Source organism: Pongo pygmaeus, chromosome 20, assembly GCF_028885625.2.
Source record: "Pongo pygmaeus isolate AG05252 chromosome 20, NHGRI_mPonPyg2-v2.0_pri, whole genome shotgun sequence".
Lineage (NCBI taxonomy): Eukaryota > Metazoa > Chordata > Mammalia > Primates > Hominidae > Pongo > Pongo pygmaeus.
Window position 1 is genome coordinate 58,774,175 of NC_072393.2, and position 18,271 is coordinate 58,792,445.

An 18,271-nucleotide genomic window follows, 5' to 3' on the forward strand; every position below is an offset into this window, starting at 1 on the left:
CATGGTACTTTTTATATCCTTACTATATATGTATTTTTACTTTATGTAAATTAAAATGCATGCCATGTGTTCATTTGGGACATAAGAGAAAGGCATTTAGAAGAATACAAGTCACACTTATCAATAGGGATGCAGGTTTGTCAGACTGTGAAACTGCACTGCTATGGGATTTTCATCATGTTCGTATAAGTATCCTAAGGCCGACTGCAGAGATGATAACTGAAGTGGAAGGTGTGATTGTATGTTCTCAAATTGTACGATGTTTAATTCCATCATAAGAAAAATTGTAGGCTGGGTGTGGTGGCTTATGCCTGTAATCCCAGCAATTTGGGAGGCCAAGGCAGGCGGATCAGGAGCTCAGGAGATAGAGACCATCCTGGCTAACACAGTGAAACCCCGTCTCTGTCAAAATACAAAAAAATTAGCCAGGCGTGGTGGTGGACACCTGTAGTCCCAGCTACTCAGGAGACTGATGCAGGAGAATGGTGTGAACCTGGGAGGCAGAGCTTGCAGTGAGCTGAGATCATGCCACTGCACTCCAGCCATGGCAACAAAGCAAGACTCCATCTAAGAAAAAAAAAATTGTAGATCCTTCAGCCTTAGCAACCTGATGGTGCATTGTTTGTGTTTAGACATGAAGGATCCTATAGAGTTGAGATAAAGCTATGCAGGTAGATGGAACATAATTAACTCATAGTTATAAAAAAATTAAATTTTATTAACACACGAGATCTGTGATACATTCTGAATAAAACAATAGAAAATGTAGCCTAGCCAACACAGTGAAACCCCATCTCTACCAAAATACAAAAATTAGCTGGGCATGGTGGTGGTGCACCTGTAGTCCCATATACTAGGGAGGCTGAGGCAGGAGAATTGCCTGAGCCTGGGAGGCAGAGGTTGCAGTGAGCCATGATCACTCCATTGCACTCCAGCCTGGGTGACAGAGTGAGACACTGTCTCAAAAAACAAACAATAGAAAATGTAATGCTAATAGTTTAATAGGATTCCTAATCAAGGACCTACTATTGTGGGTTTTTTTTTTTTTTTAATAATTAAACTCTACTTTGGACCAGGCACAGTGGCTCACACCTGTAATCCTAGCACTTTTGGGAGGCCAAGCAGAAGGATCATTTGCGCTCAGGAGTTCAAAATCAGCCTGGGACACATAGTGAAACCCCATCTCTACAAATAGAAAAAAAAAAAAAGCTAAAAATCCCTCTTCTCTGTGGTAACTGCTCTTTTTTTTGTTTTTATTATTATACTTTAAGTTTTAGGGTACATGTGTACCATGTGCAGGTTTGTTACATGTGTATACATGTGCCATGTTGGTGTGCTGCACCCATTCACTCATCATTTAGCATTAGGTATATCTCCTAATGCTACCCTCCCCCCTCCCCCATCACCACGGTAACTGCTCTTTTTAAGTTCAAGATTAAGTGCAATTTTTCCTCAATCTTGCTACATTACAGCTACTGTCATTCAATGGAGATGTGGCTAACATGTTCCCTGCATTACCTCTACTGTATATGTAATCACTTCCTATTAACGTATTAATCTCCTCCAATAAAAACTGCAGTCTCTTAAGGTCTTGAACTGCTCTATTTCATGATTGGTTAGAAGAGCATTTCTTTCCTGTCTTCCACACTGGCCCTCTCTGTGAAGAATGCCCTGTATGCAATAATATGACTGATATCACAGCTTTACATTATCCTCAGCCCCTTACAAATGTTAATTCAGCCATTTTTTTCCTTTTTCTTTTTGAGACAGAGTCTCATTCTTTCATCCAGGCTGGAGTGAAGTGGCACAATCTAGGCTCTCTGCAACCTCTGCCTCACGGGTTCAAGTGATTCTCCTGCCTTAGCCTCTCTTGTAGCTGGGATTACAAGCGTGCATCACCACGCCTGGTGTGTTTTTGTATTTTTATATTAGAGATGTGGTTTCACTTTGTTGCCCAAGCTTGTCACAAACTCCTAATCTCAGGTGATATACCTGCCTTGGCCTCCTAAAGTGTTGGGATTACAGGCATGAGCCACCATGCCCAGCCCATTCTGGTTTTTGAGGAGCATCACAGAAGCACATACATAGGCAACAATCTCCGTCTGGTTCTGTTTCCTTTTCTTTGTGTGTGTGTGTGTGTGTGTTTTTTTGTTTTTTTTTTTTTTGAGATGGAGTCTTGCCTGTCACCCAGGCTGGAGTGCAGTGGCAGGATCTCAGCTCACTGCAAGCTCTGCCTCCCAGATTCAAGCAATTCTCCTGCCTCAGTCCCCCGAGTAGCTGGGATTACAGGTGCCAGCCACAATGTCTGGCTAATTTTTATATTTTTAGTAAAGATGGGGTTTCACCATGCTGGCCAGGCTGGTCTCGAACTCCTGACCTCAAGTGATCCACCCATCTCCGCCTCCCAAAGTGCTGGGATTAGCCAATATTCAGCCAGTAATTAATTTCAAAAGACAGTGTCCCTGTTTCACAGGAACATGGAGAGAAATGATTTCACCTAATAAAGTAGGCCATTGTTTCCCATTCCTGCCTATAGATCATGAAATGACTAAGAAAGACATTATAAAAACATTGCAAATGTTAGCATGAAAGTCAACATTGGTAAAGAAGTCTTTCTCCTTCAATAATATAATAAATTATTTTATGACCTGAAAGTAACTGGCCATTTCCAAATGTCCGTGAGTCTTTGATATATGTCATGACTTTTAACATATTTTGAATTGTAATTATTCTGCAGAATGTAATATAAAAGATGAATGGTAGAGAATTAGACTTCCTATTGGCCGGGTGTGGTTGCTCACGCCTGTAATCCCAGCACTCTGGGAGGCCAAGGTGGGCGGATCACGAGGTCAGGAGATAAAGACCATCCTGGCTAACATGGTGAAACCCCATCTCTATTAAAAATACAAAAAATTAGCTGGGCATGGTGGCAGGTGCCTGTAATCCCAGCTACTCGGGAGGCTGAGGCAGGAGAATGGCATGAACCCGGGAGGTAGAGCTTGCAGTGAGCTGAGATCACGCCACTGTACCCCAGTCTGGGCAACAGAGTGAGACTCCATCTCAAAAACAAACAAAAAAGAATTAGACTTCCTGTGAGCTCTCAGATGGATTATAGTTTGTGAATAATTTACCGTATCATTACATTTGTAAGGGCTTGTTCCACTATAATTTTTATTTTATTTTTTGGGATGGAGTCTCACTCTGTTGCCCAGGCTGAAGTGCAGTGGCACGACCTTGGCTCACTGCAACCGCCGCCTCCCAGGTTCAAGTGATTCTCCTGCCTCAGCCTCCCAAGTAGCTGGGATTACAGGCATGCACTACCACACCTGGGTAATTTTTGTATTTTTAGTAGAGACGGGGTTTCTCCATGTTGGTCAGGCCCGGGCTCCACTCTGACCTTTTTTTTTTTTTTTTGAGACAGAGTCTCACTCTGTCGACCAGGCTGGAGTGCAGTGGTGTGATCTCGGCTCACTGCAACCTCTGCCTGCCAGGTTCAAGCAACTCTCCTGCCTCAGTTTCCCAAGCAGCTTGGACTACAGGCATGTGCCACCACCCCCAGCTAATTTTTGAATTTTTAGTAGAGATGGGATTTCACTATGTTGGTGGGCCAGGGTGGTCTCAATCTCTTGACCTCATGATCCACCTGCCTCGGTCTCCCAAAGTTCTGGAATTACAGCCATGAGTCACTGGGTCTGGCCCTCCACTATGAATGTTTAATGAACCCTGAGGATGCATCTTAGATTAGTAACCCCTTTCCAGATTCACTACATTTGCCTGGTTTTTATTGAGTAGATCTCTCACAACAAAATCATCAATATTACACTGAAAGGCTTATTACATTCATTATCTTTGTGTAGTTACTCTGCAGTATAAACCCTGTGATGTTCCAGTTTTGATGCCTGGGTAAAAGCCTAAGCATGCACGTTACATTTGTATGGTTTCATCAAAAAAGTTTTTGATGCCTAGTAAGACTATGGCCTGTGAAAAATCTCCATCACATATAATTATTATAAATGCTCTTTAGTATGGATTCTCTGATGTTGATGAATGTTTGAAGTCATAATGGTTTCCCACTCTCTGTTTTTCTCTCAAATATGAATTTTTGCAATATTGTACAATGTGAGAATTGTGCCAGAAGACCTTGTCACATTCATTACATTTGTTAGGTTTCTCACCAGCAAGAATTCTTTGAAAAATCCTGACCTCAGATTTTACCTTAAGCCCTTGCCACATTCAATACGTTAGTAAAGTTTCTGTCCTCTATGGTGTAGCTAACGGTTATTAAGCCTTGAACAAAAACTAAAGGTTCTGCTACATTCATTATACTTGCAAAGTTTTTCTCCAGTATAAATTATTGTATGTCTTGCAAGGCTTTAATGCTAACTGAACACACTGCCACATTAATTACATTTGTTAGATTTCTCTCCGGCATGAATTCTCTGATGATGTATAAGATATGAATTGTCATGGAAGAGTTTGCCACGTTCATTACATTTGAAAGGTTTCTCTCCAGTATGGATCGCGTGATGATTAGTAAGGCTTGAATGCATACTAAAAGTTTTGCCACATTCATTACATTTGTAAGGTTTCTCTCCAGTGTGGATTTTCCGATGATGTGCTAGGGATGAGTTTAGACTGAAGACCTTCCCACATTCATTACATTTATAAGGTTTTCTCCAGTATGAATTCTCCGATGATACGCAAGGTATGAATTTTGACTGAAGACTTTGCCACATTCATTACATTTGTAAGGTTTCTCTCCAGTATGAACTCTGCGATGTTGTACAAGATGGGAATTTTGACTGAATACTTTGTCGCATTCATCACACTTACAAGGTTTCTCTCCAGTATGAATTATCACATGTTGGCCAAGGTACGAATTGCGACTGAACACCTTGCCGCATTCATTACATTTGTAAGGTTTCTCTCCAGTATGAATTTTCCAGTGATTTGCTAGGGATGACTTGTGACTGAAGACCTTGCCACATTCATTACATTTGTAAAGCTTCTCTCCAGTGTGAATTCTCCGATGATGTGCAAGGTGTGAAATATGATTGAAGACCTTTCCACGTACATTACATTTGTAAGGTTTCTCTCCAGTGTGAATTCTCCAATGTTGTGCAAGGTGTGAAATATGATTGAAGACCTTTCCATATACATTACATTTGTAAGGTTTCTCTCCAGTGTGAATTCTCTGATGTTGTGCAAGGTGTGAAATATGATTGAAGACCTTTCCAAATACATTACATTTGTAAGGTTTCTCTCCAGTGTGAATTCTCCGATGATTTGCAAGGTGTGAAATATGATTGAAGACCTTTCCACATACATTACATTTGTAAGGTTTCTCTCCAGTGTGAATTCTCCGATGTTGTGCAAGGTGTGAAATATGATTGAAGACCTTTCCACATACATTACATTTGTAAGGTTTCTCTCCAGTGTGAATGATCAGATGTTGTGCAAGGTAGGAATTGTGACTGAACACCTTGCCACATTTGTTACATTCGTAAGGTTTTTCTCCAGTATGAATTGTCCGATGTTGTGCAAGGTGTGAAATTTGATGGAAGACCTTGCCACATTCATTACATTTATAAGGTTTCTCTCCAGTATGAATTCTTTGATGTTGTGCAAGTTGTGAAATTTGATTAAAGACCTTGCCACATTCATTACATTTATAAGGTTTCTCTCCAGTATGAATCCTGTGATGCTGTGCAAGGTGTGAAATATTATTGAAGACCTTGCCACATTCATGACATTTATATGGCTTCTCTCCAGTATGAATTCTTCGATGACTTGCAAGGTTTGATTTTTTATTGAAGATCTTGCCACATACATCACATGTAAATTGCGTCTCTTTAGTATGGATTATTTGACGTATAGTAAAATGTAAGCCTTGATGAAAGGCCTTGCCACACTCATTACATTTGTAGTGTTCTGTCCCAATATTTGCTTTCTCTTTTTTTGTGAATAATGAATCCATGAAATTATATTCATATGTATGAGAAATATGGGTTTTGACAGTAGAAGAAATACATTGGGGTGGGGAATCTAAGGAACTACTGTTGACAGATTTTTCCATGTGATCATATTTATATATTTTCCCTTCAGCTTGAAATAGCTGCAGTTCTGGTAGATGTGACTGCAAGTTTAATCCAAGCTGATTTTTAATAGGCTTGTTTTGTGCATCATCCTTTCTACCATGCGTGTCTCTTCTGCCAATGAGACTTCCCTTATAGGTCATACACACTCGTTTATAATGTCTTTCATCATGTTTCCACTGACACTGAGAGTCATGTACATTTTTCTGGGTTTCTCTGAAGCAAAAATCTTGTATGTCGTGGCTTTCCTGTCTTTCCAGCATTACTGTCTGGAATATTTCTCCTGTATTACTCTCTTTTTTTGGTGGTAATTCCTTGATCTCACATTTAGAAAAAATACCTACAAGATATAAGGAACCCACAGTTTCCAATTAATTACAGATATTTAATAAAGATCTCCTATTGAGATATGTAATAGTACACTAAGAGTAATACTTATGTTAAAGAAAGTTACAAAACTCCCAATCATGATTTTTAATTTTTTGGAAAACAAAAGGAACAGATATTTTCTAATAGAGAAAGGGTGACTGCACATAATTCAAACTAATTGCAGAAAAGCCTAGTATAAAGAAACCTATGGCCAAACCACTTACTTGCAAAAATTTTGGTTAGCTCCCCAAAAAGGAGAATTTTTCCAACATGAAGCCTGAGCATATGGCAATAGAAGGAAAACATATGGCTGTCTAATAGTTGAAAGAATTTTCTACTTAGGAAATTTATTGACTAAGGTCAGAGAAAACATTCTTTGGAGCAAACTGAAAAATAAAAAGGTATATAACACAACAAAGGCACCCATGGTCTAAATGTTTGCACTGACCAAAAGATCGTATTCCCCAATATTATGTTATTGGAAGTGGGGACATTGGGCAACAATTAGGCCATGAGGAGGAAGCTCTCATGGACAGGATTAGTGCCTGTATAAGAATAGTTGCTTCCTCTCACTCTGACATATGAGACATAGCAAGAAGCAGGCTGGGGCCAGGTGCAGTGGCTCATGCCTGTAATCTCAGCAACTTGAGAGGCCACGGTGAGTGAATCATCTGAGGTCAGGAGTTCGAGACCAGCCTGACCAACATGATTAAACCCTGTCTCTACTAAAAACACAAAAATTAGCAAAACTCCATCTCAAAAAAAAAAAAAAAAAAGGCAGACTGGGGTAAAATAGAAAGAAGGCACCACCCAGGAAGTGTTTTTATGCATTTTGATCTTGGAATTCACTTCTTACAGATTTATGAGAAATTATTTCCTGCAGTTTAAGGTGTAAGCATCTCAGTCTACAGTATTTCTTATGGCAGGCTGAGGTGGTTAAGACATGAAAAGGTCCATCTAATAAACATGACAGAGACTGATAAATCTTTTTTTTTTTTTTGAGATGAAGTCTCGCTCTTGTGCCCCAGGCTGGAGTGCAATGGCATGATCTCTGCTCACTGCAACCTCTGGCACATGAGTTCAGGCAATTCTCCTGCCTCAGCCTCCTGAGTAGCTGGGATTACAGGCGACTGCCACCATGCCCGGCTAGCTTTTGTATTTTAATATAGACGAGGTTTCACCATGTTGGCCAGGCTGGTCTCGAACTCCTGACCTTAGGTGATCCACCCACCTCGGCCTCCCAAAGTGCTGGGATTACAGGCATGAGCCACCGCATCCAGCCAAATCTTTTCTTAAATAAACTTTTCCATCTTTACACAAACTATGCGATATTCCTAGCCATCTACCAACAGTAACTTGCCAAAAGAAACTTGGAGTAAATTATTGCTTTTCAAATAGAGTAGGTCCACCAATTTACACTGAAAGTAAGTGAGGTCAATGGGATTTGATCTTGGGCTGCAGACCCAGACATGTTCTTAAAAGTGGATGCAGTATTGACCTGGCAATCCCATTGCTGGGTATATACCCAGAGGATTATAAATCATTGTACTATAGAGGCACATGTACATGTATGTTTCTTGCAGCAATATTTACAATAGCAAAGACTTAGAACCACAATAGCAAAGACTTAGAACCAACCCAAATGCCCATCAAGGATATACTGGATAAAGAAAATGTGGCACATATACTGCATGGAATACTATGCAGCCATAAAAAAGAATGAGATAGGCAGGACACAGTGGCTCACACCTGTAATCCTAGCACTTTGGGAGGCTGAGGTGGGCAGATCACCTGAGGTCGGGAGTTGGAGACCAGCCTGATTAACATGGTGAAACCCTGTCTCTACTAAAAATACAAAATTAGCTGGGCATGGTGGCACATACCTGTAATTCCAGCTACTTTAGAGGCTGAGGTGGGAGAATCGCTTGAACCCGGGAGGCAGAAGTTCTGGTGAGCCAAGATTGTGCCATTGCACTCCAGCTTGGGCAACAAGAGAGAAACTCCAACTCGGAAAAAAAAAAAAAGAATGAGAATGAGATCATGTCCTTTGTAGGGACATGGATGAAGCTGGAAGCCATAATTCTCAGCAAACTAACACAGGAACAGAAAACCAAACACTGCATGTTCTCACTCATAAGTGGGAGTTGAACAATTAGAACACATGGACACAGGGAGGGAAACAAAATACAGCAGGGCCTATCAGGGGGTAGGGGGAAATGGGAGGGAGAACATTGGGAAAAATACCTAATGCATGCAGGGCTTAAAACCTAGATAACAAGTTGATGGGTGCAGCAAACCACCATGGCACATATACCTACGTAACAAACCTGCACAACACAACACGACACAGCAAATAGATGCATGGAAAGAAATCATTTCAAGGGAGCTACATAGAACTGGGTTGTGTTGCTAACCATGTCACTTGGTAATGAAAGAAATCATTTCAAGGGAGCTACATAGAACTGGGTTGTGTTGCTAACCATGTCACTTGGTAATCCTTCATAGACAATGGTATGTCAACCATCATACAGAGCAGACATTGGTTTAGGCTGTGTCCTGAGAAAGCTGTCCTATGGATAAGCAAGTGTCTTTCCTTACATAGTGAGAGTAGCATGGGGACTGAGAGAGTACTGTGGATATTGAGGTGGTCAGAAATACAAAGATTAATATGTTAAGAAGTGACAGTAGGCCGGGAGCAGTGGCTCATGCCTGTAATCCCAACACTTTGGGAGGCCCAGGCAGGTGGATCACCTGAAGTCAGGAGTTCAAACCCAGCCTGGCCAACATGGTGAAACCCTGTCTCTACTAAAAATACAAAAATTAGCTGGGTATGGAGGTTGGCACCTGTGATCCCAGCTATTGGAAAGGCTGAGAGAGTAGAATCACTTGAACCCAGGAGGAGGAGATAGCAGTGAGCAGAGATCATGCCATTGTACTCCAGCTTGAGTGACAGAGCAAGACTCCATGTCAAAAAAATATAATTATAGTTCATCAGTTAAAATTTTGACCTTAGTAGAAAAGAACTGATTTAATAAAGTGCATAGTAATATTCCATCCTTGGCTGGGCACGGTGGCTCACGCCTGTAATCCCAGCACTTTGGGAGACTGAGGCAGGCAGATCACAAAGTCAAGAGATCAAGAATATCCTGGCCAACACGATGAAACCCTGTCTCTACTATAAATGCAAAAATTAGCTGGGCATCGTGGTGCATGCTTGTAGTCACAATTACTTAGCAGACCGAGGGAGGAGAATCAATTGAACCTGGGAGGCAGAGGTTGCAGTGAGCCAAGATCCTGCCACTGCACTCCAGCCTGATGATGCAGCAAGACTCCGTCTCAAAAAAAAAAAAAAAAAAGTACCCCGTCTTCAACCCTGGGAAAAATTGCAACTGTGCAGCAAAAATGGAAGAGATTTTTTAAAGTCAGTATGATAAGGCAGAAAGAAAGCAGATTTACATCTCTTATAATGTATCCTATGAAATTTATCAAACTGAATGACCTATGAATTCTATTTATAGGCATATATTCAACAAATCCAATATACAGATTCAGCACGATCTCAGCTCACCTCTTTCTCCCAGAATGAAGAGATTCTCCTGCCTCAGTCTCCTGACTATAGGCACCCACCACCACGCCCAGCTACTTTTTGTATTTTTAGTAAGGATGGGGTTTTACCATGTTGGCCAGGCTGGTCTCAAATCCCTGACCTCAAGTGCTCCACTTGCCTCAGCCTCTCAAAGTGATGGGATTACAGGCATGAGCCACTGCATGAGGCCTTTTATCCTATTTCAAATAGACAACCAGACTATTTGAACAAGTAGAGATGGCTCCGTGCAGTATCCTGGGCCCCAGATGCAAAGGAGGAGCAGCCCAGATTTTTCCATCCCCTGATTAGGTGTTCCAAGTACAGGAAATGGGATGGAACCTGAATAGGTCAAGGGGCAGGTATAAGAGGCCTCAGTTCTGATCTATAGGGACAGAGAATGGAGCATCAGATGGAATCAAGTACAGAAGGAGAGACCACAGGGGACACAGCCCTTCCTGTGCTGCAGAGTCAAGAAACCAAAGAGGTCACAGAAGGCAGATGGCACGGTGTTGCTCATCAGGATAAACACCCTGTCCTTGTCTCTGAGCTGCAGCGGTACCACTAGAGGGCAAAAAGATCAAACTAATACACATCTAAAGAGCACCAGGCACAGGTGTGGTGGCTCACACCTGTAATCCCAGCACTTTGGGAGGCTGAGGTGAGCAAATCACCTGAGGTCGGGAGTTAGAGACCAATCTGGCCAAAATGGCAAAACATCTCTACTAAAAATACAAAAATTAGCCAGGCGTGGTGGTGGTGCATGCCTGTAAAAAGAAAAGAAAAGAAGAGAAGAGAAGGGGAGAGAAGAAGAGAAGAGAAAAAGAGCACTCAGATGGATAAGTGGGGCAAAGAAAGACATCCATTCAGAGATCTCAGGATTTAAATGATGTTTTTCCCACAGAATTCTCCCACTTGCAAAGAGTTTCCCCACACACTATTTGAAGTTGGAGCTTCCACTCTGCCCATCTGAGCTCTTACCTGGGTTTACTTCTGTAAAGCATTCCCAGCCAGATGCGATGGCTCATGCCAGTAACCCCAGTACTTTGGGAGGCCGAGGCAGGTGGCTCAAAATGAGACCATCTTGGCCAAACTGGTGAAATCCCATCTCTACTAAAAATACAAAAATTAGCTGGGCATGGTGGCATGTACCTGCAGTCCCAGCTACTTGGGAGGCTGAGGCAGGAGAATCACTTGAACCCCAGAGGTGGAGGTTGCAGTGAGCTGAGATTGTGTCACTGCACCCCAGCCTGGGTGACAGAGCAAGACTCTGTCTCAAAAAAAAAAAAAAAAAAATTCCCATCCATCTCAATTTTTTGGAATTTTCACTTCATGCTACACAGTCCAGGGCTCTTTGCCTTGTTCCAACAGGTCAGAAAGAGACTCCTGCTTATAATAAGTAGGAAACATGACATGTTGGAGCTTTTCTAGAGCCCCAGCCCTATGTTTCTGTGGAAAAGAAGATATTGCAGATGGACCTAGGAAAATATTTCACAAATTCCTCCACTGACTGCCTCCTTCTGAATCCTTAAAGAGCACTGTAATATGTGGACATTGAGCTCTTTTCCCAGAACCACTGAATCAAAAGTGCATGAGTCACAAACAGAAAACTGGATATCTTTAAAGTCTGCCATAAGGTTTTGTTTTGTTTTTGTTTTTTGAGATAGAATCTCGCTTTGTTACCTGGGCTGGAGTGCAGTGGTGCATTCTTGGGTCACTGCAACCATTGCCTCCCAGGTTCAGGTGATAATCTTACCTCAGGCTTTCTAGTAGCTGGGATTACAGGCATGTGCCACCACGCCTGGATAATTTTTGTATTTTTAGTAGAGATGATGTTTCACCATTTTGGTGAGGCTGGTATTGAACTCCTGATCTGAAGTGATCCACAAGCGTTGGCCTCCCAAAGTGCTGGGATTAAAGGCATGAGTCACCATACCTTGCCAGCCATAAGGTTTTAAGCCTACTTTACTTCTGGAACCCCCACTGAGCTATCATGAAGAATGCAGAACATCTAAACAAAGGGCACAGTTAAAGTCCAGATGCTACACCATGAAGCTTTTCATTTTGAAATCAATATGGCTTCCATTTTAGTCAAGCAATGATGTGGCTCCCAGGAGGCAACTGGAGAAAATACAAAGATACACAAGGGCACATCCCCAGGAGGGAAGTTATCCTCACCCAGGGAGACCAGGTTCCTATAATTCTCCAGCATCACATCTCTGTATAGAGTCCTCTGAGCAGGGTCCAGGCATTTCCACTCCTCCTGAGAGAATTCTATGGCCACATCCCTGAATGTCAACAGACCCTGAAATGAAAACACATTTTAACCAAATGGTTATGAGAGGAGTTCCTATCTTTACAGAAAATGAGAAGAGTGGTGACAACAAGGATTTAATTGTAGTGAATGTTCTGACAAATCCAAGTGAGGGATTTCTCACCACATTAGGTCCACTCAGTGGTATTTGATTACACTTTTTGAAGAGGTCATGATACCCTCTCGGTATAAATTTCTTATGTTTCTGAAGAATATAAGAAACACTCAAATAAACAATAGATGCCTGGTTCCCATTATAGAAACGTTAGAAACTTTTGGCCAGGTGCTGTGGCTCACGCCTGTAATCCCAACACTTTGGGAGGCTGAGGCAGGTGGATCACAAGGTCAGGAATTCGAGACTAGCCTGGACAATATGGTGAAACTCTGTCTGTACTAAAAATACAAAAATTAGCCGGATGTGGTGGTAGATGCCTATAGTCCCAGCTACTCAGGAGGCTGAGGCAGAATTGCTTGAACCCAGGAGGTAGAGGTTGCAGTGAGCCAAGATTGTGCCACTGCACTCCAACCTGGGCAACAGAGTGAGACTCCATCTCAAAAAAAAAAAAAAAAAAAGAAACGTTAGAAACTTTTATTGACACACCAAGTGACACTCAGTATCTAGAAGAGATAGAGCATGAGTGATGCCTTCAAAGATGACAACATCCGCAGTGAAATATCAGCTGGTCTAGGTGGCACATGCTTGTAATCCCAGCTACATGGGAGGCTGAGGCCAGAGACTTGCTTGATCCTGTGAGGCAAAGGTTGCAGTAATCCAAGATCACACCACTGCACTCCAGCCTGTTTAACAGAAACTCCATCTCAAAAAAAGAAAAAAAAAAAAATTAGCTGGGCATGGTGGCAGGCATCTGTGGTTCCAGCTATTTGGGAAGCTGAGTTGGGAGGATGTCTTTACCATGAGGGTACAGGTTGCAGTGAGCTACGATCGCACAACTGAGCTTCAGCCTGGGCAACAAAGCGAGACCCCATCTCAAAATAAAATACAAGAAAACAAAATTACTCAAAGTACAAAAATACATTTTGTATATATATATGTCCACAAAATAATAAAATTTACACGGACTCACAAAAAACCAGAGTTGAACTCAAAGGGTTGTCATTTTCCCCAGATTTTCAAAATATAAGATTTTCAAAATATATACGTGTGTGTGTGTGTATATATGTGTATATGTATATATGTGTGTATATGTGTGTGTGTGTGTATATATGTGTATATGTATATATATGTGTGTGTGTATATATGTGTATATATGTGTGTGTGTATATGTGTATATGTATATATGTGTGTATGTGTGTGTATATGTGTGTATATATGTGTGTATATATATGTGTGTATATATGTGCGTGTGTTTATATGTGTATATGTGTGTGTATATATGTGTGTGTGTATGTATATATGTGTATATGTATATATGTGTGTATATATGTGTGTGTGTGTATATATGTGTGTATATGTGTGTGTATGTATATGTGTGTGTATATTTGTGTATATGTATATATGTGTGTATATGTGTGTGTGTATGTATATGTATATGTGTGTATGTGTGTGTATATTTGTGTATATGTATATATATGTGTGTATATGTGTGTGTATATATGTGTGTGTATATATGTGTGTGTGTATATGTATATATGTGTGTATATGTGTGTGTATATATGTGTATATGTATATATATGTGTGTATATATGTATGTATGTGTATATGTATATATATGTGTGTATGTGTGTGTGTATATATATGTGTATATGTATATGTGTGTATATATGTATGTATATATGTGTGTGTGTGTGTATATATGTGTGTGTATATATATGTATATTATATATGTGTGTGTGTATATTTGTGTATATGTATATATGTGTGTATATATGTGTATATGTATATGTGTATGTATATATATGTGTGTATATATGTGTGTGTGTATATGTGTATATGTATATATGTGTGTATATATGTGTATATGTATATATATGTGTGTATATATGTGTGTGTATATATGTGTATATGTATATATATGTGTGTATATATGCGTGTGTATGTGTATATATGTGTGTGTATATATGTGTATATATGTGTATAAGTATATATGTGTATATGTGTGTGTATATATGTGTATATGTATATATATGTGTGTATATGTGTGTATATATGTGTATATGTATATATGTGTGTATATATACGTGTATATGTATATATATGTGTGTGTGTATATATGTGTATATGTATATATATGTGTGTATATGTGTGTGTGTATATATGTGTATATGTATATATGTGTGTATGTGTGTGTGTATATATGTGTGTATATATGTGTATATGTGTGTGTGAGTATATATGTGTATATGTATATATGTGTGTATATATGTGTGTGTGTATATATGTGTGTATATATGTGTATATGTATGTGTGTGTGTATATGTATATGTGTGTGTATATGTGTGTATATACACGTGTATATGTATATGTGTGTGTGTGTATATATGTGTGTATATATGTGTGTGTGTATATATGTGTATATGTATATATATGTGTGTATATATGTGTGTGTATATATGTGTGTGTGTGTATATATGTGTGTATATATGTGTATATGTATATATATGTGTGTGAGTATATATGTGTATATGTATATATGTGTGTATATATGTGTGTGTGTGTGTATAGTTTTGTTTAACTGAAGAGGAATCTCATCTTGGTGGAAAGGGATACTTTGGCAGTTGAGGGCAGGGGAGAATCTGTTGAGTTCTAAGAAAACAGGAGAGTACCCATCCTAGAAGCAATCACTCTTTCAACAGCCTTCCCTGGAGGAATCTTCAGATGTCTGTAGTAATGCAGGTGAGCACAGACGCAGTGACAATGGCACTCTTTATACAGAGAAAAGTCACAAAGGACCCACATGTCATTCAGCCAATTTCCAATGCAGGTGTCAAAGAGGAAGGTAGCCATGTTTACTAACATGAGAACATGTTAATTTTCACAACAAGCAGGATCAAATATCAGAGTAAAATATTTACTAAACACAAAGAAGAAAACAACAGACACTGGGCGTCAGGCCTCTGAGCCCAAGCCTGCAAGTATACATCCAGATGGCCTGAGGCAACCGAAGAGCACAAAAGAAGTGAAATAGCCAGCTCCTGTCTTAACTGATTGACCAACCTTATGACTTTCCATTATGACTTGTTCCTGCCCCACCCCAACTGATAGATGGATCGACCTCATGACATTCGTCTTCTGGACAATGAGTCCTATGATCTCCCCACCATGCACTTTGCGACCCCCTCCTCTGCTGACAATAGATAACCACCTTTAACTGTAACTTTCCACTGCTTACCCCAGTCCTATAAAACTGCCCCTCCCCTATCTCCCTTTGCTGACTCCTTTTTTGGACTCAGACTGCCTGCACCCAGGTAAAATAAACAGCCTTGTTGCTCACACAAAACCTGTTTGGTGGTCTCTTCACAGGGACATGCGTGACACTTGGTGAGACCCGGGACAGGAGGACTCCTTCAGGAGACTGATCCCCTGTCCTGATCTCCATGAGGAGCTCCACCGACGACCTCGGGTCCTCAGACCAACCAGCCCAAGGAACAGCTCACCAATTTCAAATTGGGTAAGTGGTCTTTTTACTGTCTTCTCCAACTTCTCTCACTATCCCTCATTCTCTTTCTCCTTTCAATTTCAGCACCACCTTTCAATCTCTCCCTTCCCTTAATTTCAGTTCCTTTCCTTTTCTGGTAGAGACAGAGGAGACATGTTTTATCTGTGAACCCAAAACTTCAGCGCTGGTCATGGACTTGGGAAGACAGTCTTCCCTTGGTGTTTAATCACTACAGAGATGCCCGTCTGATTATTCACCCACATTTCAGACTTGTTTGATCACTGCAGGGACACCTGCCTTGATCCTGCACCTTGGTGGCAAGTACCATTTCCTCTTTGTGGCAAGTAGCACCCTACTCTCTCTGTGTCTGTACACCTGTTTTCTCTAAACTTATGTTTTTACTATGGGCAACCATCCACCCTCCATTCCTCCTACTTCCCCCTTAGCCTGTGTTCTTAAAAACTTGAAACCTCTTCAACTTTCACCTGATCTAAAACCTAAGCATCATATTTTCTCCTGCAACAGTGCTTGGTCCCAATACAAACTTGATAATGGCTCTAAATGGCCAGAGAATGGCACTTTTGATTTCTCCATCCTACAAGACCTAAATAATTTTTGTCATAAGATGGGCAAATAGTCTGAGGTGTCTTATGTCCACGCATTTTTTACACTTCACTCCCTCCCTAGCCTCTGCTCCCAATGTGACTAGTCCCAAATCCTTCTTTCCCTCCTGCCTGTCTCTTCAGTCCCAAAACCAAGTGCTGCTGAGTCCTCTGAATCCTCCTTTTCTGCAGACCCCTCTTACCTCTCTCCCCCTCCCCAGGCCTCCTCAGCAGGCTGAATCAAGTCCCAATTCTTCCTCAGCCTCCACTTCCCCACCCTGTAACCCTGCTGTCACCTCCCCTCCCCACACCCAGTTCGGCTTACAGTTTGGTTCTGCAGCAAATACTCCCCCACCTGCTCAAAAATTTCCTCTTTGAGAAGTGCCTGGAGCTGAGGGCATCGTCAGAGTGCATGTACCATTTTCTCTATCAGACCTTTCCCAAATTAATCAACACTTTGGCCCCTTCTTGTGAGACACCACTAAATTTATACAGGAATTCCAGTATTTAACCCAATACTACAACTTAACCTGGAGTGACTTAAATGTTATCCTAACTTCTACCCTTTCCCCAGATGAGTGGGATAGAGTTTATACCCTAGCCCAGTCCCACACTGACACCTGCGGGCCTCATGAGCCAAACCTTCAAGAAGGCATCAGGGTAGTTCCCCAAGAAGATCCCCAATGGGAATACCAGATAGGCTCCCCAGGTATAGCTAGGCAAGATTATGATTTCCTGCCTAGTTGAAGTGCTTAAAAAGGCAGCTTACAAAGCTGCTAATTATGACAAACTTAAAGAAACTACCCAAGGTAAAGATGAAAACCTAGCTCAGTTCATGGTTCATCTGGCAGCAACTCTCAGACACTTTACATCCCTAGACCCTGAATGTTCAGAAGGCCTTCTCCTTCTCAATATGCATTTTATCAACCAGTCAGCTCCTGACATTAGAAAAAAGCTTCAAAAATTGGAATCCACTCCTCAAACCCCACAACAGGAATTAATCAACCTGACCTTCAAGGTGTGCAATAATAGAGAGGAGGCAGCCAAATGGCAATGCATTTCTGAGTTACAATTACTTGCCTCTGCTGTGAGACAAAACTCAGCTGCACCTCCAGCACACAAGAACTTCAAAACACCTAAGCTGCAGTGGTCAGGCATTCCCACAGGACCTCCTCCCTCAGAATCTTGCTTCAAGTGCCAGAAATCTGGCCACTGGGCCAAGGAATGTCTACAGCCAGGGATTCCTCCCAAGCCATGTCCCATCTGTGCAGGGACCCATGGAAATCAGACTGCCCAGCTCACCCAGCCACCACTCCTAGAGCCCCTAAAGCTCTGGCCCATGGCTCTTTGACTGACTCATTCCCAGATCTGCTCGGCTTGGCAGCTGAAGACTGACACTGCCCAATTGCCTCGGAAGCCCTCTGGACCATCAGGGATGCTGAGCTTTGGGTGAATCTTACAGTGCCCTCTGGACCATCAGGGATGCTGAGCTTTGGGTGAATCTTACAGTGCCCTCTGGACCATCAGGGATGCTGAGCTTTGGGTGAATCTTACAGTGGAGCATAAGTCCATCCCCTGTTTAATTGATACAGGGGCTACCCACTCCACATTACCTTCTTTTCAAGGGCCTGTTTCCCTTGCCTCCATAACTGTTGTGGGTATTGATGGCCAGGCTCCTGGACCCCTTAAAA

At 41.4% G+C, this 18,271-nt stretch overlaps 1 protein-coding gene and 1 long non-coding RNA gene across 11 annotated transcripts in view; one reads left to right on the top strand and one right to left on the bottom strand.

Moving 5' to 3' along the window:
• LOC129019457 (uncharacterized) overlaps positions 1-18,271 on the top strand; it is a 38,046-nt gene that overhangs the window by 6,887 nt on the left and 12,888 nt on the right. For both annotated transcript variants that reach the window (XR_008495634.2, XR_008495635.2), the window contains exon 2: positions 15,843-15,990. This is a non-coding gene — a long non-coding RNA (uncharacterized LOC129019457). The remainder of the gene's footprint in view (positions 1-15,842; positions 15,991-18,271) is intronic.
• LOC129019441 (zinc finger protein 83-like) overlaps positions 3,766-18,271 on the bottom strand; it is a 44,461-nt gene continuing 29,955 nt past the window's right edge. For 4 of the 9 annotated variants that reach the window (XM_063658339.1, XM_054461961.2, XM_054461963.2 and 1 more), the window contains exons 3-5: positions 12,226-12,352; positions 8,348-8,470; positions 3,766-6,435 (exon numbers count right to left, since the gene is read on the bottom strand). In XM_063658339.1, coding sequence (XP_063514409.1) covers positions 4,631-6,435; positions 8,348-8,470; positions 12,226-12,352 — 2,055 coding nt within the window. In that variant the 3' untranslated portion in view covers positions 3,766-4,630. The remainder of the gene's footprint in view (positions 6,436-8,347; positions 8,471-12,225; positions 12,353-18,271) is intronic. The other 5 variants (XM_063658343.1, XM_063658342.1, XM_063658341.1 and 2 more) reach the window with 4 other exon arrangements.